At 46.0% G+C, this 24946-nt stretch overlaps 1 protein-coding gene across 1 annotated transcript in view; it reads right to left on the bottom strand.

Annotated features, from left to right (window-relative positions):
• LOC144783888 (extracellular calcium-sensing receptor-like) overlaps nucleotides 1-24946 on the bottom strand; it is a 130675-nt gene that overhangs the window by 86530 nt on the left and 19199 nt on the right. Inside the window, exon 2 of the mRNA XM_078662631.1 lies at nucleotides 23940-24231. Within this exon, the coding sequence (XP_078518757.1) occupies nucleotides 23940-24231 (292 nt within the window). The remainder of the gene's footprint in view (nucleotides 1-23939; nucleotides 24232-24946) is intronic.

Here is a 24946-nt window from a genome sequence, read left to right as displayed (position 1 = left end):
AAACAAAAAACAAACAGACATCTGTGGATTTCCCGCCTCTCAATTTGCTACCACAGTCAGAGCTGGGTTGTATTTCAAATGAATTATGTAGTAATGGGTGGAAGACATGACACGGTCGCGACGTCGATGCAAGTCGGATGGCTCGCGCCGATGGATGGTGACTCGAGAGTTGACGCCCATCAAGTCTGCAATCAGGATGAGTCTGTTCGCTAGTCCAGCACCGATTCTCTTCATACTGTAAGTAGGAGGCTGGGGCAGACTCTGCCATGAGTTTATTGGGGAAACTCTGCACTGCCAGCGGAGCACGGAGTTGGCAGCTCTCCGCAAACTCCGCTAGCGAAGTGGAGTTCACTACCCACACCGAACTATTATCCCTCACTTTCGCTTTTGGTGCCTTATGCAGAAGTCTGATGCATGTGAGGAACAGAAGCTCCCTGTCCTGCACAGGTCTGAAAATAAGAATGGCCATTAAAGAGATTTGAATGCCTTTAGGGCATCTAGTTATAATTTCTTAATTCGATTTGAGTTTAGACACCTAAGGTCATGTCTAGTCAACCGAGCAGGCATGAATTCAGGTTGCTCAGGTTGATTTAGGTTCTCTATTACAGTAGAAAGATAGTTCACCAACACCGTGGCAACACCCTTAGTATTAGTGTTTAGCCATGAAATGGGCTTTTATGAGTCTTAACTGCTGTACTTTGTAGGACATAAAGCCTTGACAAGCTATCAGCAATTTACTAGTTCTACTTCAACTTATGTTTGGTTTATGATGTGGTAGCAGTTGACACTCCTTAATAACAGTTCATCTCCCTGATTTCTAATGTTGGATATCTGTTTAACCAACCGTGATGCAATGTATTGGCTAGGATTAGAGGCATTACATATTTAAGGAAATCTAACGTGCTCTTATTTTGTATCAAAGTTTTGCTGGTCTCTTGAAATATCTTAAGAATTAAATATTTGTTGGGTGAGTCATTATCTTGGACCCAAGTAAACTTCCTACTCTCTTTCTCTATGGGGACTGTAAGATTGGCAAATTTTAAACAATATCTTGGATCAGTCTATTGTATGATGGTGCAAAGTGTAAAACCTTTGCCTAGACACCATCTTTATTTACAATTTCCACCTCAGGGTCATCAATTTCAGGATTTTTTTTTTTCATTACCCAGAAGTATGCCTAAAAGTCCCTGATCTTCTGGACATATTTGAAGAGAGTACACTATTTTTTATTTTTTTATTTATTAGAATTTTATATAGCACGAACATGACCCAAAAGGGTATCAGAGTGCTTTACATATATGCAGGTGAGTGAACAGGTAAATCAGAACAGTAATAAACCATACAACAATCACAATAAAAGTACAGGAGGCCGTGGGAAGTAGGTGGGGAAGCTAACAGGAGCCCATACAAATGGTATAAACAAAGAAAAAGGTGAGGGAGACAGGTAGGGCAGGCCACAATAAACAATAATTTCGATCACAATGATAGTTCCAGATGAGGCTGTACCCAGGCAGGGTGAAGAAATCCTTCTAGTCCACTAGAGAAATCAAAAGAGTAGGCATAGTGTCCCACGAACGCACACCGGACAGCCTCGCAGCCCACAAGGATGCCACCCGCAGACATTACCACCTCATCAGACTAGCCAAGGGATCCTCCTTCAAAGACCGGCTGGGGAACAACACACACGACAGCAATGAGCTCTTCAGCATTGTGAAGGAACTCTCCAACCCCAGCGCCAACACCAATGACATCCCGCCCTCACAAGAACTGTGCGACTCACTGGCCACCTTCTTCCACCGCAAGATCGCTGATATCCATGACATCTTCAGGACCACGGCTTCCCCGACTACACCAGACTCCACCCCCCCTGTGAACCCCACCCACCTCCTGGGCCATCGTCAACGACGATGAGACACGCAAGGTCATGAACGCCATCCACTCAGGATCCCCGTCAGACCCGTGCCCTCACCACGTATTTAACAAAGCAGACGCAGCCATTGCACCCCAACCACGAAAGGTCATCACCATCTCCTTCGAAACAGCCAGATTCCCAGAAAGCTGGAAGCACGCCGAAATCAGCGCCCTCCTCAAGAAGCCCAAGACGACCCCAAGGACCTCAAGAACTTCCGGCCCATCTCCCTACTCAAGTTCCCGGCAAAGGTAATCGAAAAAATAGTCAACATGCAACTGGCCCGCCACCTCAAAGACAAGAATATCTTAGACCCCTCCCAGTCCGGATTCAGACAAAACCACAGCACCGAGACAGCCCTCATCGCCGCCACAGACGACATCAGGCGCCAACTAGACAACGGTGAAACATCAGCCCTCATCCTCCTGGATCTGTCAGCCGCCTTCCACACGGTCTGCCACCGCACTCTAAAGACACGCCTCCAAGAAGCCGGAATCCAAGAGAAGGCCCTCGATTGGACCACGTCCTTCCTCTCCAGCAGAACCCAGAGCATCAGCCTCCCACCCTTCCAATTTGAAGCCACCGACATCATCTGTGGTGTCCCCCAGGGCTCATCCCTCATCCCGAAGCTGTTCAACGTCTACATGGCCCCCCTCGCACTAATGGCCCGCCAACACGGCCTCAACATCATCTCCTACGCGGACAACACCCAGCTCATCCTCTCCCTCACCAGGGACCCGCACACCGCCAAAACCAACCTCCACGAGGGAATGAAGGCCGTCGCCGACTGGATGAGGAACAGCCGTTTGAAGCTGAACTCAGACAAGATGGAGGTCCTCACCCTCAGACCCACCCCCTCGGCCTGGAACGACACCTGGTGGTCGACCATGCTGGGAACAGCACCAACATCCACCAACCACGCACGCAACCTAGGTTTTGTCCTCGACTCCTCCCTCTCCATGTCAAAACAGGTCAGCGTCGTCTCCTCCACCTGCTACAACACCCTCCACATGCTCCGCAGGATCTACAAGTGGATCCCGACCGAAACAAGAAGAACAGTGACCCAGGCCCTCATCAGCAGCAGGCTGGACTACGGCAACACACTCTATGCAGGAATCCCAGCCAAACACCTGTGTCAACTACAACGCATCCAAAACGACTCCGCGCGACTGACCCTCAACGTCCCCCACCACAGCCACATCACCCCCCTCCTAAGAGACCTACACTGGCTCCCCGTCGACAAGAGGATCACCTTCAAGCTCCTCATCCATGCACACAAAGTACTCCACAACACCAGACCAGCCTACCTGAACAGCAGAGTCAGCTTCTACGGTCCGCTCCGCCAGCCTCGCCACCTCCATGATCCCCCGCATCCAACGAAAGATCTTCGGCAGCAGATATTTCTCATACCTCGCCGCCAAGACCTGGAACACCCTCCTGACCCACCTACGGCAGACCCAAGACCTACTCACCTACAGAAGGCTCCTCAAGACCTGGCTCTTCGAGCAGTAGCAGCTCCCCCTCCCCTCAGCGCCTTGAGACCCTAACGGGTAAGTAGTGCCCTTTACAAGTACTTTGATTGATTGATTGATTGATTGAGTGTCAGGAGATAGATTACTAGTGCGTCCAGAGTGACTTATCAGTGTGGGAGTGTCAAGATAATGGTAGCTTGTTTAAGAATGTGTTCATCAATAGAATTTGTCACTTGTTTTTTGTCTGATGCAGATGACGGGTTGATTCTGGTTTCCGATTGTAGGGAATTCAAATTCTCTGTGCAATACCAGATAAGGCACAATTGTACGTTTTTTTTCTTCTTTCATTTCTATAGTTTCAGCAGAAAAGATGAGATGCTTCCAGAGGTTCTAGTGAGACTTGACAACTCCAATTTTTTTGCAATGTATTTCGAGATGTTGGGGTGAATGGCATTGTGTGTTAAAAAGGCAATTTTCGGATGGATTCTTGCCTCATAGGGGAGCCAGTTTAGAGATTGCAAATTGGGTGTGATATGTGTATTGTGTTTAGATCTTGCAAATACTTGCAGCTGCGTTAAATGAGGCTCTCAGGGGGGCCATCTTATTTCTAGGTAGGACGCACAGAGTTGCATTTCCATAGTCCAGTCTGGGAATCAGTAAGGCTTGGACAACTGATTTGAAGTCATCCACAGGGAGGAAGGGTTTGTTTTTCCGTAAGATGCTCAGTTGAAAGTTAGCTCCTTTGGTGGCTGAGCTGATGTGATCTTGCATGCTCAGATTCTTATCAAGTGTAATTCCCAGAGGTTTTGCGGATTCGATGACATGCAGAATGCAATTGAGGGCAGTTAAATGTTTCAACCAGTCATCAATGTCTAGAAATAGTTTGGGGTGAAATTAAAAGGAATTTGGTTTTGAGAGTGTTTAGTTTGAGATGGTTGCATGTGAGCCAATTTTAAGTGTTTTGAAGAGTTGCGTTAAGGGATCTAATATCCTCCAAGCAGGAGATTCTCAGGCAAAGTTGGGTTTCATTGGCATACATGTGATAATTAATGCTTGAAGTTTTCAGGAGTTTGGTTAACGGTTCTATGAACAGTTTTAAGAGAGTGGGTGAAAGAGAGGAACTCTGTGTAACTCCTAATGAGATTAATGTGTTGTTGGACAGGGAGTGATTAATCTTTATTCTTTGCGATCTATTGTGTAGGAAGGAGGCAAACCAACCTAGGACAGGACTGGAGAGCCCCATCCTGTTTTCAAATAAATCCAGGATATTGTCATTTTTTGACTATATCAAATGCTGAGGAGCAGTGGAGGAGAATTAGCAGACAGGAGTCATTTTGATCAAGCATTTGTAAAGCGTCATCAACTATGTGCTTGAGGGCCGATTCAGTGTTGTGTCCTTGATGGAATCCAAATTGATATTGGTCCAAGAGTCGGAATTTCTCAATGTGATTGATTAGCTGGATATGGACACATTTCTCAATGAACTTAGAAAGAGTTGAGATGCTGGAGGTCAGGCCAAAGTTGTTTGGACCCTTTTGGTCCGCCGTTGGTTTTTTAGTAATGGGGATAATCTTTCCTGGCTTGAGGCATATTGGTAGGTCAGAGGGGGGGAAGACGACAGGGTAGAAGGACAACCCAGAATTGGATCTTCAAGAATACGAGCAGTGAAGAAGGCGAGAGTAGTGCCCAACCTTCCACCTCTAACCAGGGCAGAGAGAGATTTAATCCTCAGGATAGATCAGACAAGGATCTAGGTACATTGTTCCGCTCTTTTTAAGGATAGCACCAGACAGGTCGAGGAAGAGGGGGAGGGGGCATCCAGAGGAGGAGAGGCAGGGCTAGCCAGAATTTGAACCAAACATGGCAAACCTACTTCCCCCGGGTCACACGCAGCAGAAGCAAGAAACCACTGGATTTTTGACTACTCTAGAGAATGACATAGTGATGAATTTATCTGGCCATGTGTTGACTAACGATGAATGCCAAGTCCTTAATAAAGGTCTTGGGTTCGTACCTACTCCTGTACATGACAGCTTTAAGTGCAGGAGTGCATTTTTGGAAGTAATGAGAAAAATTAAACTAAAAAAATGATTTGCTGATAAAGAACGTGTTACTCCCTCTGTATTTTCCACCAATTTGCGGTCGCGACGTCGATGCAAGTCGGATGGCTCGCGCCGATGGATGGTGACTCGAGAGTTGACACCCATCAAGTCTGCAATCAGGATGAGTCTGTTCGCTAGTCCAGCACCGATTCGCTTCATACTGTAAGTAGGAGTCTGGGGCAGACTCTGCCATGAGTTTATTGGGGAAACTCTGCACTGCCAGCGGAGCACGGAGTTGGCAGCACTCCGCAAACTCCGCTAGGGAAGTGGAGTTCACTGCCCACACCAAACTATTATCCCTCACTCTCGCTTTTGGTGCCTTATGCAGAAGTCTGATGCATGTGAGGAATAGAAGCTCCCTGTCCTGCACAGGTCTGAAAATAAGAATGGCCATTAAAGAGATTTGAATGCCTTTAGGGCATCTAGTTATAATATCTTAATTCGATTTGTGTTTAGACACCTAAGGTCATGTCTAGTCAACCGAGCAGGCATGAATTCAGGTTGCTCAGGTTGATTTAGGTTCTCTATTACAGTATAAAGTTAGTTCACCAACACCGTGGCAACACCCTTAGTATTAGTGTTTAGCCATGAAATGGGCTTTTATGAGTCTTAACTGCTGTACTTTGTAGGACATAAAGCCTTGACAAGCTATCAGCAATTTACTAGTTCTACTTCAACTTATGTTTGGTTCATGATGTGGTAGCAGTTGACACTCCTTAATAACAGTTCATCTCCCTGATTTCTAATGTTTGATATCTGTTTAACCAGCCGTGATGCAATGTATTGGCTAGGATTAGAGGCATTCCATATTTAAGGAAATCTAACGTGCTCTTATTTTGTATCAAAGTTTTGCTGGTCTCTTGAAATATCTTAACAATTAAATATTTGTTGGGTAAGTTATTATCTTGGACCCAAGTAAACTTCCTACTCTCTTTCTCTATGGGGACTGTAAGATTGGCACATTTTAAACAATATCTTGGATCAGTCTATTGTATGATGGTGCAAAGTGTAAAACCTTTGCCTAGACACCATCTTTATTTACAATTTCCACCTCAGGGTCATCAATTTCAGGATTTATTTTTTCATTACCCAGAAGTATGCCTAAAAGTCCCTGATCTTCTGGACATATTTGAAGAGAGTACACTATTTTTTATTTTTTTATTTATTAGAGTTTTATATAGCACGAACATGACCCAAAAGGGTATCAGAGTGCTTTACATATATGCAGGTGAGTGAACAGGTAAATCAGAACAGTAATAAACCATACAACAATCACACTAAAAGTACAGGAGGCCATGGGAAGTAGGTGGGGAAGCTAACAGGAGCCCAAACAAATGGTATAAACAAAGAAAAAGGTGAGGGAGACAGGTAGGGCAAGCCACAATAAACAATAATTTCGATCACAATGATAGTTCCAGATGAGGCTGTACCCAGGCAGGGTGAAGAAATCCTTCTAGTCCACTAGAGAAATCAAAAGAGTAGGCATAGTGTCCCACGAACGCACACCGGACAGCCTCTCAGCCCACAAGGATGCCACCCGCAGACATCACCACCTCATCAGACTAGCCAAGGGATCCTCCTTCAAAGACCGGCTGGAGAACAACACACACGACAGCAATGAGCTCTTCAGCATTGTGAAGGAACTCTCCAACCCCAGCGCCAACACCAATGACATCCCGCCCTCACAAGAACTGTGCGACTCACTGGCCACCTTTTTCCACCGCAAGATCGCTGATATCCATGACATCTTCAGCACCACGGCTTCCCCGACTACGCCAGACTCCACCCCCCCTGTGAACACCACCCACCTCCTGGGCCATCGTCAACGACGATGAGACACGCAAGGTCATGAACTCCATCCACTCAGGATCCCCGTCAGACCCGTGCCCTCACCACGTATTTAACAAAGCAGACGCAGCCATTGCACCCCAACCACTAAAGGTCATCACCATCTCCTTCGAAACAGCCAGATTCCCAGAAAGCTGGAAGCACGCCGAAATCAGCGCCCTCCTCAAGAAGCCCAAGACGACCCCAAGGACCTCAAGAACTTCCGGCCCATCTCCCTACTCCCGTTCCCGGCAAAGGTAATCGAAAAATAGTCAACATGCAACTGGCCCGCCACCTCAAAGACAAGAACATCTTAGACCCCTCCCAGTCCGGATTCAGACAAAACCACAGCACCGAGACAGCCCTCATCGCCGCCACAGACGACATCAGGCGCCAACTAGACAACGGTGAAACATCAGCCCTCATCCTCCTGGATCGGTCAGCCGCCCTCCACACGGTCTGTCACCGCACTCTAAAGACACGCCTCCAAGAAGCCGGAATCCAAGAGAAGGCCCTCGACCGGACCACATCCTTCCTCTCCAGCAGAACCCAGAGCGTCCGCCTCCCACCCTTCCAATTTGAAGCCACCGACATCATCTGTGGTGTCCCCCAGAGCTCATCCCTCATCCCGACGCTGGTCAACGTCTACATGGCCCCCCTCGCACTAATGGCCCGCCAACACGGCCTCAACATCATCTCCTACGCTGACGACACCCAGCTCATCCTCTCCCTCACCAGGGACCCGCACACCGCCAAAACCAACCTCCACGAGGGAATGAAGGCCGTCGCCGACTGGATGAGGAACAGCCGTTTGAAGCTGAACTCGGACAAGATGGAGGTCCTCATCATCAGACCCACCCCCTCGGCCTGGAACGACACCTGGTGGTCGACCATGCTGGGAACAGCACCAACATCCACCAACCACGCACGCAACCTAGGTTTTGTCCTCGACTCCTCCCTCTCCATGTCAAAACAGGTCAGCGTCGTCTCCTCCACCTGCTACAACACCCTCCACATGCTCCGCAGGATCTACAAGTGGATCCCGACCGAAACAAGAAGAACAGTGACCCAGGCCCTCATCAGCAGCAGGCTGGACTACGGCAACAAACTCTATGCAGGAATCCCAGCCAAACACCTGTGTCAACTACAACGCATCCAAAACGCCTCCGCCCAACTGACCCTCAACGTCCCCCACCACAGCCACATCACCCCCCTCCTAAGAGACCTACACTGGCTCCCCGTCGACAAGAGGATCACCTTCAAGCTCCTCATCCACGCACACAAAGCACTCCACAAGACCAGACCAGCCTACCTGAACAGCAGAGTCAGCTTCTACGGTCCGCTCCGCCAGTATCGCCACCTCCATGATCCCCCGCATCCAACGAAAGATCTTCGGCAGCAGATATTTCTCATACCTCGCCGCCAAGACCTGGAACACCCTCCTGACCCACCTACGGCAGACCCAAGACCTACTCACCTGCAGAAGGCTCCTCAAGACCTGGCTCTTCGAGCAGTAGCAGCTCCCCCTCCCCTCAGCGCCTTGAGACCCTAACGGGTAAGTTGTGCGCTTTACAAGTACTTTGATTGATTGATTGATTGATTGATTGAGTGTCAGGAGATAGATTACCAGTGCGTCCAGAGTGACTTATCGGTGTGGGAGTGTCAAGATAATGGTAGCTTGTTTAAGAATGTGTTCATCAATAGAATTTGTCACTTGTTTTTTGTCTGATGCAGATGACTGGTTGATTCTGGTTTCCGATTGTAGGGAATTCAAATTCTCTGTGCAATACCAGATAAGGCACAATTGTACGTTTTTTTTCTTCTTTCATGTCTATAGTTTCAGCAGAAAAGATGAGATGCTTCCAGAGGTTCTAGTGAGACTTGACAACTCCAATTTTTGTGCAATGTATTTCGAGATGTTGGGGTGAATGGCTTTGTGTGTTAAAAAGGCAATTTTCTGATGGATTCTTGCCTCATAGGGGAGCCAGTTTAGAGATTGCAAATTTGGTGTGATATGTGTATTGTGTTTAGATCTTGCAAAGACTTGCAGCTGCGTTAAATGAGGCTCTCAGGGGGGCCATCTTATTTCTAGGTAGGCCGCACAGAGTTGCATTTCCATAGTCCAGTCTGGGAATCAGTAAGGCTTGGACAACTGATTTGAAGTCATCCACAGGGAGGAAGGGTTTGTTTTTCCGTAAGATGCTCAGTTGAAAGTTAGCTCCTTTGGTGGCTGAGCTGATGTGATCTTGCATGCTCAGATTCTTATCAAGTGTATTTCCCAGAGGTTTTGCGGATTCGATGACATGCAGAATGCAATTGAGGGCAGTTAAATGTTTCAACCAGTCATCAATGTCTAGAAATAGTTTGGGGTGAAATTAAAAGGAATTTGGTTTTGAGAGTGTTTAGTTTGAGATGGTTGCATGTGAGCCAATTTTAAGTGTTTTGAAGAGTTGCGTTAAGGGATCTAATATCCTCAAAGCAGGAGATTCTCAGGCAAAGTTGGGTTTCATTGGCATACATGTGATAATTAATGCTTGAAGTTTTCAGGAGTTTGGTTAACGGTTCCATGAACAGTTTTAAGAGAGTGGGTGAAAGAGAGGAACTCTGTGTAACTCCTAATGAGATTAATGTGTTGTTGAACAGGGAGTGATTAATCTTTATTCTTTGCGATCTATTGTGTAGGAAGGAGGCAAACCAACCTAGGACAGGACTGGAGAGCCCCATCCTGTTTTCAAATAAATCCAGGATATTGTCATTTTTTGACTATATCAAATGCTGAGGAGCAGTGGAGGAGAATTAGCAGACAGGAGTCATTTTGATCAAGCATTTGTAAAGCGTCATCAACTATGTGCTTGAGGGCCGATTCAGTGTTGTGTCCTTGATGGAATTCAAATTGATATTGGTCCAAGAGTTAGAATTTCTCAATGTGATTGATTAGCTGGATATGGACACATTTCTCAATGAACTTAGAAAGAGTTGAGATGCTGGAGGTCAGGCCAAAGTTGTTTGGACCCTTTTGGTCCGCCGTTGGTTTTTTAGTAATGGGGATAATCTTTCCTGGCTTGAGGCATTCTGGTAGGTCAGAGGGGGGGAACACGACAGGGTAGAAGGACAACCCAGAATTGGATCTTCAAGAATACGAGCAGTGAAGAAGGCGAGAGTAGTGCCCAACCTTCCACCTCTAACCAGGGCAGAGTGAGATTTAATCCTCAGGATAGATCAGACGAGGATCTAGGTACATTGTTCCGCTCTTTTTAAGGATAGCACCAGACAGGTCGAGGAAGAGGGGGAGGGGGCATCCAGAGGAGGAGAGGCAGGGCTAGCCAGAATTTGAACCAAACATGGCAAACCTACTTCCCCCGGGTCACACGCAGCAGAAGCAAGAAACCACTGGATTTTTGACTACTCTAGAGAATGACATGGTGATGAATTTATCTGGCCATGTGTTGACTAACGATGAATGCCAAGTCCTTAATAAAGGTCTTGGGTTCGTACCTACTCCTGTACATGACAGCTTTAAGTGCAGGAGTGCATTTTTGGAAATATTGAGAAGAATTAAACTAAAAAAATGATTTGCTGATAAAGAACGTGTTACTCCCTCTGTATTTTCCACCAATTTGCATCGCCCCTCTTCCTTTTGCCCTCCTATTAGCTCGGTGGGCCCGGAGGTACAGTTGTTTGAAGTGAAAGTACTACGGGAAATTGACAGCCTGGAGAAGGCCGAGAGCAGACATGGGTTTAGCAATATGAGCAAGCCCGAGTGGACAGCAGTTAAATCTTTACAAAACAAGAGTTCACTGACCATCAAACCAGCTGATAAAGGTGAGGCGGTGGTCGTGATGAACACTAGTGATTATGAGGCAGAGGTGTTGCAGTTACTGGGGGCCCGTCAAAATTATAGGCCCTTGGCCCGCGATCCCACTGGAGAGCTACAGGATCTAATAAGTGGACTAGTGACAGGGGTGAAAGAAAAGAAATGGGTCACTTCTAAGGAAGCAGATTTTCTGATTAACATGAAACCAAGAGTCCTGGCATTCTACATACTGCCCAAAATACATAAAGCGCAACGGCCTCCACCGGGCCGCCCGATTGTTTTGAGTATTCAATCTGTGTTGGAGCTGTTGTCGCAATTCTCTGACTTTTTTCTGAGGGAGTGTGTCATTACCCAACCGTCCTACCTGCAGGACACCACAGATAACTGGAATATCTTGAAAACCCTTGAGTATGACCCTAACCATCAATTCTTGATAACAATCGATATTGAATCATTATATACAGGAAGCCATGCTGGTGGCAGCAGCGCGGGCCCTGGTGGCGTGTGAGTAGTTTTGTGAAACTCCCTAATCGTTTGTACTCCAGTGTGTGGAAATAGCTCTGCCCAGGAATTTCTTCAAGTACAAGGAGCAGATGTACCTTCAAGTGTCTGGTACTTCAATGGGGGCAACTTTTGCCCCAAGTCTGGCCTGCATTTATGTAGGCCAGTCTGAAGCGAACTACATCAACCATGCATCTAACCCGTTCCAAAATAACAACTGTCTCTGGAAGAGGTTTATAGATGATGTGCTGTGTATCTGGTCAGGCACTGAGACTAACCTTCATGAATTTCTTACCCGGCTGAATGGATTGGACGAATGCCTGAAATTTACCTGGAAGATCAGTAGGGACATGGCGACTTATTTGGATCTTGAAATCTGTGCAGTGGAGAATCAGTTGTGTACTAATGTACATAAAAAAACCAACTGATAAGAACTCTCTACTGCATTATAGGTCTTTCCATCCTCGTGCCCTATGGGACAATTTGCCTGTGGGCCAATTGAATTGTCGCACCACAGATAAGTTTGAATAGCAAGCAGCAGAACTGACGGGTAAGCTTGAGAACCGTGCATACCCCAGGAAAATTGTAAACAGGGCTCCCAAAAGGGCATTAAATACACCTAGAGCAGCCTTGCTGGAGAGGAATGTCAAAGAGAAAGGGGATTGCCTCCCGGTGGTTACTACGTTTGATCCACTATCCACAGGGGTACGCCAAATCATCAGGAAACATTGGCACCTGTTGAGCACAAATTGCTTTACTATGCCACCCCCCAGATTTGCTTTTAAAAGATCTAAAAACCTGCAGGACCAATTGGTACACACTTGCCTGAGGCACGAGTTGAGGACCACGGGACTCCCTACTAGGCATCACCCTTGTGGTGGATGCTCTGTTTGTGATTTCACAGAGAAAGTGAGTAATGTGCAACTGGTAGACGGGAGAACGTGATATACGAATGCATTTACTAACTGTAATACCACTAACGTTATATACCGGTTGACATGCCCTTGTGGGCTTCACTATATTGGTCTGACAACCCGCAAGATCAAAATCAGGATCCAGGAACATCTGTGTACCAATAAAGCCAGCAAATTGACTACCTGCCTGGTGGTGCATTACCGAGAACAGAAACACCACCATAGAGATATCAAATGGGTCGTCTTGGAGAAAGTATGGGGGGATGCACTGAGTATCGAAAACAGATTGATCACCAGGGAGGCCAGATGGATTTATCAGGAAAGGGCGAACCGACAGGGTTTGAAAGACATCACTGAGTGGAACAAGGTAGTTGCCAACACATAGTTATGAGAACTGACATCTTAGATGAGCATGTCTCTGGTGTCCGCCGGCTGGTGGTGTCAATCGTGTAGAAAAAAAACCACAATGTGGATGTAAGGGTGGCAGCAATTATTTACCACCATAAAGATATGAGGAATAGATGGAGTAAATGTATTGGGTGAGCAGAGCCCATGTGGTATTGAATGCAATAAACCAGTGATAAGTGATGATTGACTCCTCTGCATGAAATTGGATTTGCCTTGCAGTATATAAAAACGCAGTATATAAAAACAGTATAAAGATGTGGACTGGTACAGAGTTGTAAATATTGGAATACGTGGATGCATACACATTTCCCAAACTGGTGGCTGTAGGTATGCCAAAAGGTGGCAACCACCAGGTAAATAAACATTTTTGGTATCCTTGTCCAATGAGCAATTACAAAAAGGAGTGAACTGCAGTTCATAGAGCAATTACTGATGGGTGTCACTCAGTGTTTTTTGTGTATGTGTTTATCTGTGTCTATGTTCCACAGGTATCAAGCTGTGAAGTCACAGTGTGGCGTTCACTGACCCCTAGCCCTGAAGAAGTTACCGATAAGTATTGTTAGGCAATGAAACATGTTGGCTTCATATAATAAAAGACGAAGTGCGACAGTATTTATTTATTTATTTATTTAGCACATTTGTAGAGCGCTCTGTTACCCGGAGGTGTCCTGGCGCTGGTATGATAGAGTTGGCGTGGGTGAGCAGGCTTACTGAGTGAAGAGCCAAGTCTTGAGTCCTTTTCTAAAGACCATCAGGTCTTGAGTTTGTCTCAGCACCAGTGGGAGTTTGTTCCAGGCCTCTGCCGCCCTAAGGGAGAAACTCCTACCTCCCCAGCGAGCTCTTTTAATTCTGGGGACCGTGACCAGAGCCAGTTCTCCTGACCTCAGGGTTCGTGCCGGTTTGTGCCAGCAAAAAAGCAGTTTCATGTGTCTAGGGCCCATGTCGTGGAGGGCTTTGAAGACCATGCATAGTGCCTTGAATGCAATTCTCTTACGAATTGGCAGCCAGTGTAGTGCCACCAAGTCCTGAGTTACCGATGTGAATTTGGGAGTATCGGTGATCAGGCGGGCGGCTGCATTCTGCAGCAGTTGGAATTTATTAAGTACACTCTGCTGGGCGTTTAGCATCAGGCTGTTGCAATAGTCCAAGCGTGAAAGCACTAGGCCTGTAATTATCGTTTTCCTGTGTTTCTTCTCCAAATACGGGAGAATTATCCTAATGGTTTTGAGGGTATAATGCAGAGAGGAAGAGAGTGCATTAATCTGGGGTTTAAAGGACAGAGAGCTGTCCACCAGTATGCCCAGGTTTTTTACTTTGTCAACCGGCACGGGGAGCGGTCCCATTTCGTCTGGCCACCATCTAGGGGACCAGAAGTTCTCCCTTGCTCCAAAGAGCAGGACCTCTGTCTTCGAGGAGTTCAGTTTAAGGCAGCTTTGTGCCATCCAGCAACCCACTTCGTGCATACAGTTTTTGAATCTGTCTGCTGTATTATCAGTGTTACCGGGTAAGAGGGACACCACAATCTGTGTGTCGTCGGCATAAGCCGTGAGTTGAAAACCGAACGATTGAATCACCGGTGCAAGGGTCGACACATAAACATTAAAAAGGGTAGGGCTAAGCGAGGATCCCTGGGGGACTCCGCAGGGAAATACAAATGAATGTGATTCATGGCCTCCTCGCGCCACTGTCTGAGTTCTATCGGACAGGAAAGCTTGAAGGATTTTTAGAGCCTTTCCCTGGATTCCACAGGCCCTCAACCGGTCCACCAGCAAGTTGTGGTGGACCGTGTCGAAGGCCGCGGAGAGATCTAACAAAATCAGGGCCGCTCTGCCTCCTGCATCCATCACCTGCCTAATGTCTTCCATGGATTTGATCAGAGCGGATTCCGTGCTATGTTCCGCACGAAAACCGTGTTGGGAAGAGTCAAGATGGTCCCCTGTTCGTAAAAAAGCGCTGAGTTGCGCATTCAGGCTGCCTTCCATTATTTTGGCCGGGAGGGGGAGTCGGGCAATCGGGCGATAGTTGTTCATATCAGTGGTGTCTAAATTAGTTTTTTTTTAGCAGGGGTAGAATGGAGGCTCGCTTCCATCTGGCGGGATATTCCCCTTTCTCTAGCATCTGATTAAAAAGGGGGGTGAGTCCTCTGGCAATGGCCTCTGGGGCTAGTTTGGCCACAGCGGTCGGACAGGGATCATGAGGGGAGCCTGATTTGATTTTAAGTATACGTCTCACCACTTCCTTTTCCGTGATGGGCTGAAAGTGTTGAAGTGTTTCCACAGGATCAGGGGGATCCGGGTCCTCCCTCGAGGAGGAGGTCTTCACCTGACTGTCTAGGGAAAAAAAGATGTTCTCTACCTTTTCACGAAAAAAGGTGGCCAGGTTTTCACAGAGTGAAAGGCTAGAGGGAATATCTGTGGTTTGTGGGTTTGCTAGGGAAGAGACCGTTTGTTATAGTTCTTTGGGGGTATTGCTAGCCTCTTCTATCAGTTTCGTGAGATAAGCCTTTTTTGCTTGTAGTATTCTATGTTTGTAATGTCTTTGCTCAGCGTTAAGAGTTTGTTTATCCGAATCGCTATAATTCATACGCCAGATCTTTTCGAGCTTTTTACATCGTGTTTTATGTTCCCTAATTTGTTCAGTAAACCACAGTGCCGTTGGATTTACCCGAGTGGAGTGGGTGGTTTTGGGGGGGGCCAAGAGTAAACAAGCCTGGTCCAGCCAGGCCGTATAAGTCCTAGCTGCTTCCTCCACGTTGTTAGAAAGGGGAGTCCGGGAGTTTTTTAATATATCGTCCAGATTGTCCCCTTTAATGTTTTTCCATTTTCTAACTTGTCTCGGGACGTTTCTGGTGCTAGGTGGTTTATCAGGAGTGGTGAGGGGAATGGCAAAGTGAATCGCTGAATGATCTGACCAGGAAACTGGTAAAACCAAGCTAACTTTTAGACTGGGATAATTCGAGAAAATCCCGTCTAGGGTATGTCCTGCCCTGTGTGTGGGATCCAATACCAGTTGCATCATGTCAATCCCCTGCAGAAGTTCAATTAGCTCGCGAGTGTCTGAGTCTGCATTGCATTCCAGATGGAAGTTAAAATCACCCAGTAGAGTGAACCTTTGGGTACATATTGCCGTTTCTAGTAGAGTACTCAATGCAACTAGAAATCGGGCTTTATCACCTGGGGGTCTGTAAACAAGGCAGCCTGTGAAGGACAAGTGGTTTGCGAAGGTAAAGTTGAAAAGCAGAGATTCATCAAGGCCAGTAGGACCAGGTTGAAAGGAGCGTCTGATGTCTTTATGGTGGATGATGGCTAGACCACCCCCTCTCCTCTTGTCCCTGTTTAGGGTGTGGCAGACAAAATCCTGGGGAGTGGCTTTGACTATATCCGGACCTGATGCTGCATCAGTCCATGATTCCGTAATGAATGCTATTTTTATGTCCTCATCTTGGATTAGCTCTGCTATTTCCAAGCTGTGTTTGACTAGCGACCTCGTGTTGAGTAGGAGGCATTTCACCAGAGAGTCTTTTTTTCTAGTAGAGAACTTGTTTTGGTTTCTTTGGGGTGTAATAGGTAGCCAGAGTAGATTGGGCAACATTTGAGAGCAGTTGGCGCAATGGGAGGATGCAAATGGTGCCATCGTCCCGGGTTCCCAAACTATACAACCCTTGCTGGAGGATTTATTGTTTAGGGCCAAAAGTGTCTCTCTATTGTAGGTCTGTTTAAATGTAAGACTTAGATCGAGAGATGCAGGGGATACGGCCCTAGGCGCGGGTCCGGCGCGGACGGGCGCAGACGGGCTCGCCTTCGGCGCGCCGCCGGCGCGCCCGCTGCGCTCGTCCGCTGCACTTCCTAGTGAGGGAAGCCATTTAATGAGAAAAGGGCGGGAGGGACGGAGCACTGCACTGCTCGGCCGGCTCCCGACCCAAAATGGCGGAACCTACGGGAGCAAATAGCCTCCGGAGATAGGTTCAAGTAAAGTGCACAACAGTGGCCCTTTTTCTAAAATAAGTAGCACACAGACACAGGTGACGTTTAAAAACGTAAATCACAGATTAAAAACAGAGCAGCAATCGCAATGTGTTTAAAATCAACGCAGTCCCGGCTTTCCGCCTCAGGACACTTACTCCTCTCACGCTCACACTCTTAATCAGTGTGGCGTGTGCAAAGTCTGTCTTTTAATGAGGAAAGGGCGGGAGGGGCGGAGCACTGCACTGCTCGGCCGGCTCCCGACCCAAAATGGCGGAACCTACGGGAGCAAATAGCCTCCGGAGATAGGTTCGAGTAAAGTGCACAACAGTGGCCCTTTCTCTAAAATAAGTAGCACACAGACACAGGTGACGTTTAAAAACGTAAATCACAGATTAAAAACAGAGCAGCAATCACAATGTGTTTAAAATCAACGCAGTCCCGGCTTTCCGCCTCAGGACACTTACTCCTCTCACGCTCACACTCTTAATCAGTGTGGCGTGTGGAAAGTCTGTCTTTTAATGAGGAAAGGGCGGGAGGGGCGGAGCACTGCACTGCTCGGCCGGCTCCCGACCCAAAATGGCGGAACCTACGGGAGCAAATAGCCTCCGGAGATAGGTTCAAGTAAAGTGCACAACAGTGGCCCTTTTTCTAAAATAAGTAGCACACAGACACAGGTGACGTTTAAAAACGTAAATCACAGATTAAAAACAGAGCAGCAATCGCAATGTGTTTAAAATCAACGCAGTCCCGGCTTTCCGCCTCAGGACACTTACTCCTCTCACGCTCACACTCACACTCTTAATCACTCTTAAGTAGTTCTTTGTTTTTAATGTGAACAGACACCCAGCAGTAAATAAAATCGGATATAGTGCTAGTGGTTGTCTAGCTTGTTTTTAGTGGGTTAGAGCCAGACAATTGATGCAGGGGGCTCTGACTCAGGGGGTCAGGTTTTTCAGTTTTTTTTGTATGTTTCACAAATTGAGTTGGGCACATTATTTTCACATTGATTTGGATTTCAGTGGAAAGGTTACCAATGATGATAAGTGGAACACACTGATGAGTACCTATCAGGAGTTCCCTGGCTGTTGTTTCCGTGAGGTACCTTCCCACTCCTCACACACTTTTTATGGTGATTGGGTGTTAGGAACTTGTGGAAGAGAGATAGACACCATTGAGGAAGGCGGGGGATGTTCAAGATGTTCTATCCTTGAGATATAGAGCAGGTTTTTTGTGGTATAAAAGCATTCTGGTATGGTACCTTGATGGAGCAAAGTGTTTACTATTTTGGTCCAGAATGGAAGCAGTGAGGTTTTAATCTCATTGAAGAGATACGAGGGTGGTGGATCATTGAAGTCTTCAGTGTGTTCTTGAGAGATATTTAATGAGAAAAAATCATATGGAATCAAACAATCAGCCGACAAGTCTTTCGTCACAATGCAAAGGCTTGTGACTCTTCAGGGTTGTTATACTGTTTGAATGGTACATGAGTAAGGCCCCTCAGTGCCGGTAAGAAATCCAATCCGGCCTGGGGTGATGCGATGTGCTAAGAAGGGCAAGACGCCAGCCTCTAAGCTCAGTGAAGTAGATTATGTGGGGAACTAGAAGGTCTTGGTACAGGAACAGAAGGCGGGTGCACCGTGTTTAAGGATCACGTGGGTCCCACTTGGACATGTTCCGAGTCAGGATAGCCAGGAACTAACCTAGGATCGCCGAACCTCTCCACAGGATGAGCAGGCCGGTGCACCCTCACTCCCGTCTACACACCGCTTGTAGGCTCGTTATTTAAGGCCAATTCAGGCCATTACAGACCCCACTACGCTCTGTTCTTCCAGTCCACGTACCTGGCTATCCCGACTAGGAGCACGTCCAAGTGGGACCCATGTGATGTTGACCTCCGAATATTTTACCATTAGAGACTACCGCAACTTCTTTGTATCCGCACCACGTGTGCCTGGGACTGTGCCTATCAAATTGTTGTGTGTTCCTGACTCACAAAACAACGGGGGTTAATGGGTAGTTCCCCTGCCCTGGCGGCACCGTTTATACCGACAGCACATACAACCCAGAAACGGATACCAGTCTGAGCGCCAATCTTCCTGACCATACCTAAAAACCCAACATCCCAGTGATCATTGAAGTCGTTTGAGGGTTTGAGAGTAGACAGTATTTTTTATATGGTAGCTTCATCATAGGTTTTGAATCAGCACCACAATTCATTGGGGCAGATTTACAATAACTGGTGCATCCCTGCATATCAGCAGGGCTGCGCCAGTTATTGTGCGCCATGCCTCCGCCATCATGGATGTGCCGCATTGTAAATGCGGTACACCATAGGGCAAAAACGGCACAGATGCGTGACGCATCTGTGCTGTAAAGGTGGCGCATTGATGGAGTTGCGTTGCAAGCGCGACTGAGTGAAATCTTATGGATTTCACTCAGCCACTTTTAGGAGGCGTTCCTGTGGAGCGGGAAGGAGATCCAATGCAGCCCTTAAGTCAGTTTCAATCTTTTTTGTCTTACCAAGAAGAAGGAGGAAAGATGTTCACAGTTAGGCTTCAGATTATTGATCTGTCTTAGAAAGTGGGATGTTGGTTGAGTGGGGTGTGAGCCCTTGGTCATTCCCATGCAGGGTGAACCACAAAAAGTCCCTAAATTTACCTCTGCTTAACCCTGAGTTGCTTGACACAAAAAACAGTCAGGCTTAACTTAGAGGCAATGTGTAGAGTGTTTATGCATTACACAAACAGTAATATAGTGACAAAACAACACAAACCAATAGAGTATATTTTTATAAATCTCAAAAATCTAAACAGTAGAACTGGAGTTATGAGTTTTTCAAAGTTTTGGTAAAAACGACAATGTAAAAGATCAAAGCACCAACTGTGGACATCAGATTGTAGGAGATCTTGTCAAAGGTGAAAAAGAAGGCCAATGGAGCACGTTTCGGAAATAAGAAGTGGGTTTGGCCCACTCATCGCTTACCTTTGGACTTGGATTCTTGAGAAGAATGCTTTGAGAATGTAAAGTTCAGCTGGGCAAGGTTGCAGGATGTAGGTGTCTGATGGGGGAGCGTAATCACCAGAATAGCCTTGGGTTGAAGCCACAGTGAAGATTTCTACATTCGGTCTCAGAAATGGATGTGGAAAATCTCCAGTGGGGGGCGGCAGAAGGCTGTAGCCAAAGACAGTTCCATGAGGTTGGATACCCCTTTGGTGAAGGACACCTGAAATGGATTTGCTTCTGCACAAAAGAACAGAGCTGGAAAAGCTGCAAAGTCAATCCTATCGGCAATGCATCTCAGGTGGATGGACAAGCAGGTTGTTCCTGGTCTCCTACTGGTTCTCAGAGCAGTATTTTGCACATTTTTGGATTTTGGACTATCTGGACACCTTTAGCACCACTTCCAATGGTCCAGGACTGGAGGGCACCACTTGGAGGGTCAGGACTCACACTGGCTGGGTCCAGATGTGGGGTTAAGATGGTGAAAGAATATTGTGTCCCTGTAATTCTGAACTAGAGGACAGCAAACTAACCCCTGTCCTGGTACAGTTGAAGATCTAGTCCTTGTTCCCAGGAAGAAAGTAGCAGAGAAGCAGGACAAACAGGCAGAAATCCAGTCAGGTCCGCAGCCTTGCAGAGCAACAGCCCACCAGAGTGGCTGTCCATCCTTCAGAACTGAAGTCCTCCTCCTGGCAGAGTGTCAACAGGTCCAGAAGTGACCTGAAGAATTGGTGTTTGAGGTCATACTTTTATACCCCAGTGCCCTGTTTTCCGGAAGGTGGGAAAAGCTTCTAGACAGTAACTTTAAAGGACATGGCATTTCCTGCCCTGGTTCAAAGCTAGCTAAAGTAACAATGAAGGTTCATTAGGCCCTTTAAAGGCAGAGAACAAGCTATCCTGTTGAAAGTGGGCTGTGCTTAGCTCTGACCCCACCCACCCTGTCAGCTGATGTCTCATTGAGTCACACCTAATCCCTCTATTGTGTGACTGTCTGGGAGTAATTCAATGAAAAAGTGTAGGGTAAAAGGCAAAAGAAATTTTTCTCATGCAATACAAGCAAATATTTGATCTTTATTACACACAGGATAACATTGCTAAATTAGGGGGTTAATTAATGGGATTGTTTATTCTCCTTTACTGACTTATGGTCCACAGTATCCAAATATCTGAAAATTGCTTTGGACTCAAATTTGACACCCAATGCTATGTGTAGAGGCTATAGGTCAAAAAGTGGCATCGCACTTTCTATGGTACCAGGGATGCCATACTGACTATTGCTAGGAGGTTTTGCTCAAACGACTTTCCTTTTACTGATGATTGATGGCAGAGAATATGAACCAGAATTCTTTCGAACTGAACGTTAGTGTCACGACATATAGTATGTCCTGGTATTTAAGGGAATTTAATAATTGTACAGACATTAAACGTTTGACATAGAGTTTTTTCTCTTTTACTCTTTTTTCCTTATTACTTTAATTTCATGTATATCAAATGAAGTATTTATTCTTTTGTACGTTCTCTGATTTAAAGAAAAAATCTGTGCATGACAGAAGCAGTCATAAGCCTTTTTTGTGTGTTGAAAAATTATCACCAACCATGTGCTAATGCTAAATATGGAATGTCAAAGGCACTCATTAGAAAGGAGAACGAGTTAAGATGCGACAATTGATAATCAGAATTAGCTAACAATTCAATGGCATGGATGCAAATTCAACAAGCATTGGAAATGCAATAGGTCTCGCATTAGAAAATTTGGAGCTTTGGTTTTGTAAAGGACAACTTTTTTTATGTGTTGGTCTTGAAAATAGCAAAATTAATTGCTTTGTCATTTACAATGCCAATACTTTTAACTTTTTCAAATGTGACACCTATAGCATTTGTAATGCCACATGTTTTGTATGTACGTGACTTAAATGTATTCATATAACAAATACAAATGGCTTTTAATTTTTTTAAATAATTAATAGTTAAATAAAAGTTCTTGTAATTTACACATATTGGCATTGTAAATGACAATGCCTTTTATTTATGTTTTAAAAACCAATACATAAATAAAAGGCACTGGCATTTAAAATGCCAATAGCTCAAACTCTCACAACTGCGAGACCTATTGCATTGCAAATGCTTGTTTTTTTTAAAAACGACATACAGGTTTCCTCGAAAGTCAGCTCAGGTCTAAAGGAGTTGGTGATGATCAGGGGGCCAGGCCTGCCCAGGCTCGCAGCTGGGTTTGCCACACACAAGTGGAGGAGAAGACATCCCATGCATGCTGCAAGGACTAAGTGAACAAGGCCTTTGGATGAGACTAACAGGCCAAAGCAACGACTTATCTTGAGATTCTGGTACTGAGCAAACATCCGAAACTACAAAACAAATCATTAAAATGTGTCTGAGAATGAAAGCATAACCACTGTTACCTGGAAAAAGGCATGCATGTAAGATGACAACGTAGACAAAATGTAGAAGGCAAAGAGCACGACTGGGCATAGTGAAGAGAATAAGAAAGTGCATAAAGGAGGTAGAGAGCGAGAGGTGAGGAAAAAGAGAGAATAAAAAAGTCAAATGAGGATAGATGAGAAGTGCAGTGCAGAAATATAGAAGTGAGAGCGCAAAGGCAGAGAGAATGTAAGTGGGATGAGAGTGTAGAGTTCAAGGGAGGGAGATGGAAGGGCAGAGAGAAGAGCGATGGGCAGAGAATAGAGGCAGAAGGTCAGGGGTTGCAAACAGAAGGATGGGAGATTGAAAGTAATGTCAGAGGTGAGCTGCTGAACAGAGGTGCCTGCGCAGTGAATGTTTGCCAGGAAGCCACCCGCTGGCGTTTCCTTTCACCCAGAAGGGTGTGAAGCACTTGTATGCTTCCGAGCACAAAAACACACGAACGTTACATGAGACAAGGAATGGGAGGGTTGCAAAGGGCATAGGTCATAGGCTCCTGTATTAAACTAGAAAGAGAGTGACAAACGCGTGTGACACGGAAAGATATTTAAATTAAAGAGCATGAAGTTGTAGCTAAGACATGCATGTTAGGGGCAGAAACCCTACATGTAGCAAACAGCTCTTTTTATTTTATTTTAGTTTTATATAGCGCGAGCTAGACTGGAGAGCTGGACCGGAGACGTCGGGTATCAGAACGCTTTACATGAGCACCAGTTTCGTCACAGAAGATAAGCTTTCGAGTGATTCAGGAACTTTGAAACATCTAACACAGTGAGTGCGGTCAGTGAAGGGTATATTCAACGTCCGTGTGAACGGTAGATTAAACAATTGCACACGTAGTGCGATACCCAAAGTTCAGTGGGTATGGAGCGCTTACCGTAAGCGTGATACGGGAGACCGAGCTCATTTCCAACAATATCATCGCAAAGTGATGTTGAATAACCCGGGTAGGCATGACAGACCGTAATAATGTGATAATAGAAGAAAGACTATGGGTGCTTTGTGTCCAAAGAAAAACACATGCATAAAGTTACGTTAAAGTCAATCCTAAAAACTGAAAAACGGGGCTGAACATGTAAAGGTACCAGATAGAAAGTGTCCGATAAGCAAACAACTATGAAGTATACCAAAATAAATGGAGTGTTATAGCAAACAAGGCAGCGCTGGAAGGAAGAAGAAATGCGAGTCACGGCCGGAGGCAGGCCGTGAAAACAATGCAGCGCTCCTGAAACTGAAAGCACGCCCGGCCGTGAAAGCCTTTGATGCCGCAGGGGGTGGAGCGGCACCAAGCTGGGCAACAGATGGCTGACGATTTGATGCTGTGCACGCGCATTTTAGGTCAATGCGCTTGCGCATTGACCTAAAAGCGCACGGGCACAGCACCAAATCGCCAGCTAGTTAAACCTCTGTTTAAGCCCCTTTATAACTCACTCCCGCTCAATGCGCATGCGCATTGAGATAGGTCGCTAGACCTAAAAAGGGATTATGCCATCAGCATGTATTGCCGCTGGCCATACCAAACCAAACTCCGTTCATGTTATTAAAAATCACATTTGCAATGATTTAACTCAAGTTTATACTCATCCCTTACCTGAGGAAACCTGTAATTGCCAAGGACGTTAGCCATAGGGAGGACCCCTGCGGACGGTCCATCTCCGATGAAGCCAGCCAGCTTGGGGTGTGACTGACACAGGTAGTTTGGGATTGTCTCCGTCCCACCTGACAGCTGCTGCAAGGTTCCCCCGACTGCTGAAACCTGAGAGTGACAAGAGTCATAGATCCGAAATCCCAAGGTGGTGTTAGGTAAGATCTTGTGACTTCTATTGATGTCATTAATCGTGAAGACCATGGCAAGCAGGCTTTGGTAGAACGGTATATGTATTCTGCAGGTACCATAAAAATGCACAAATACAATTTACTTTTACAGCAATGGAATGTGGCAAGCAAAAGAGGCTTTTAAAATTATAAGGACATGATTGACATTTCAAAGCATGTGAGGCAGGTGTGCCACTGGAAAACCATTGGACAAAGACACTATACCTATGAGCAAAGTATTGAAAGGTAAGTTTAGATTTTCTATACCTAACGCCACATATATGTACCTTAATGGTATATGTGTCTTGAAGGTGCATAGATGTGGAGTTGGGAATAATAAACCTATACTTTCTCTATATGCACTTATTTTTCGATATTTTCCTTCGATGTTCTGTCTACAATATTAGGGGCATATTATCAACACACAGCGATAAATATCGCTGAGCACGTTTAGCGCTATTTTTCTTATCGCCAGCTATCACTGGATTAAATCGCTGAGATAACGCGTTATCATCAACGTTTATCCCCACAGCGATAACAAATCCAGCGATAGCGGCAAAATAAGGGGATATTGCTGGAAATCCAGCAATACAAATGTGGCGATCAGGGAATCCTTGGTAATAGGGAGATGTGGACTTAGCCTCAGAATCTACCTCCCTTTAGAAATATAGCTAAGTCTGACATTTTGCAGACGTTAGATTACAGCGATAACCGCACTTAGCGCTGCTTTTTTATCGCTATGGGTGTGCGGGACCTGCTTGGTAATACGGAGAAGTGCAGTTA

Source organism: Lissotriton helveticus, chromosome 10 (assembly GCF_964261635.1).
Source record: "Lissotriton helveticus chromosome 10, aLisHel1.1, whole genome shotgun sequence".
Classification (NCBI taxonomy): Eukaryota; Metazoa; Chordata; class Amphibia; order Caudata; family Salamandridae; genus Lissotriton; species Lissotriton helveticus.
The sequence above is the reverse complement of the archived record's forward strand: the minus strand, read 5'-3'. Positions and strand labels throughout refer to the sequence as shown.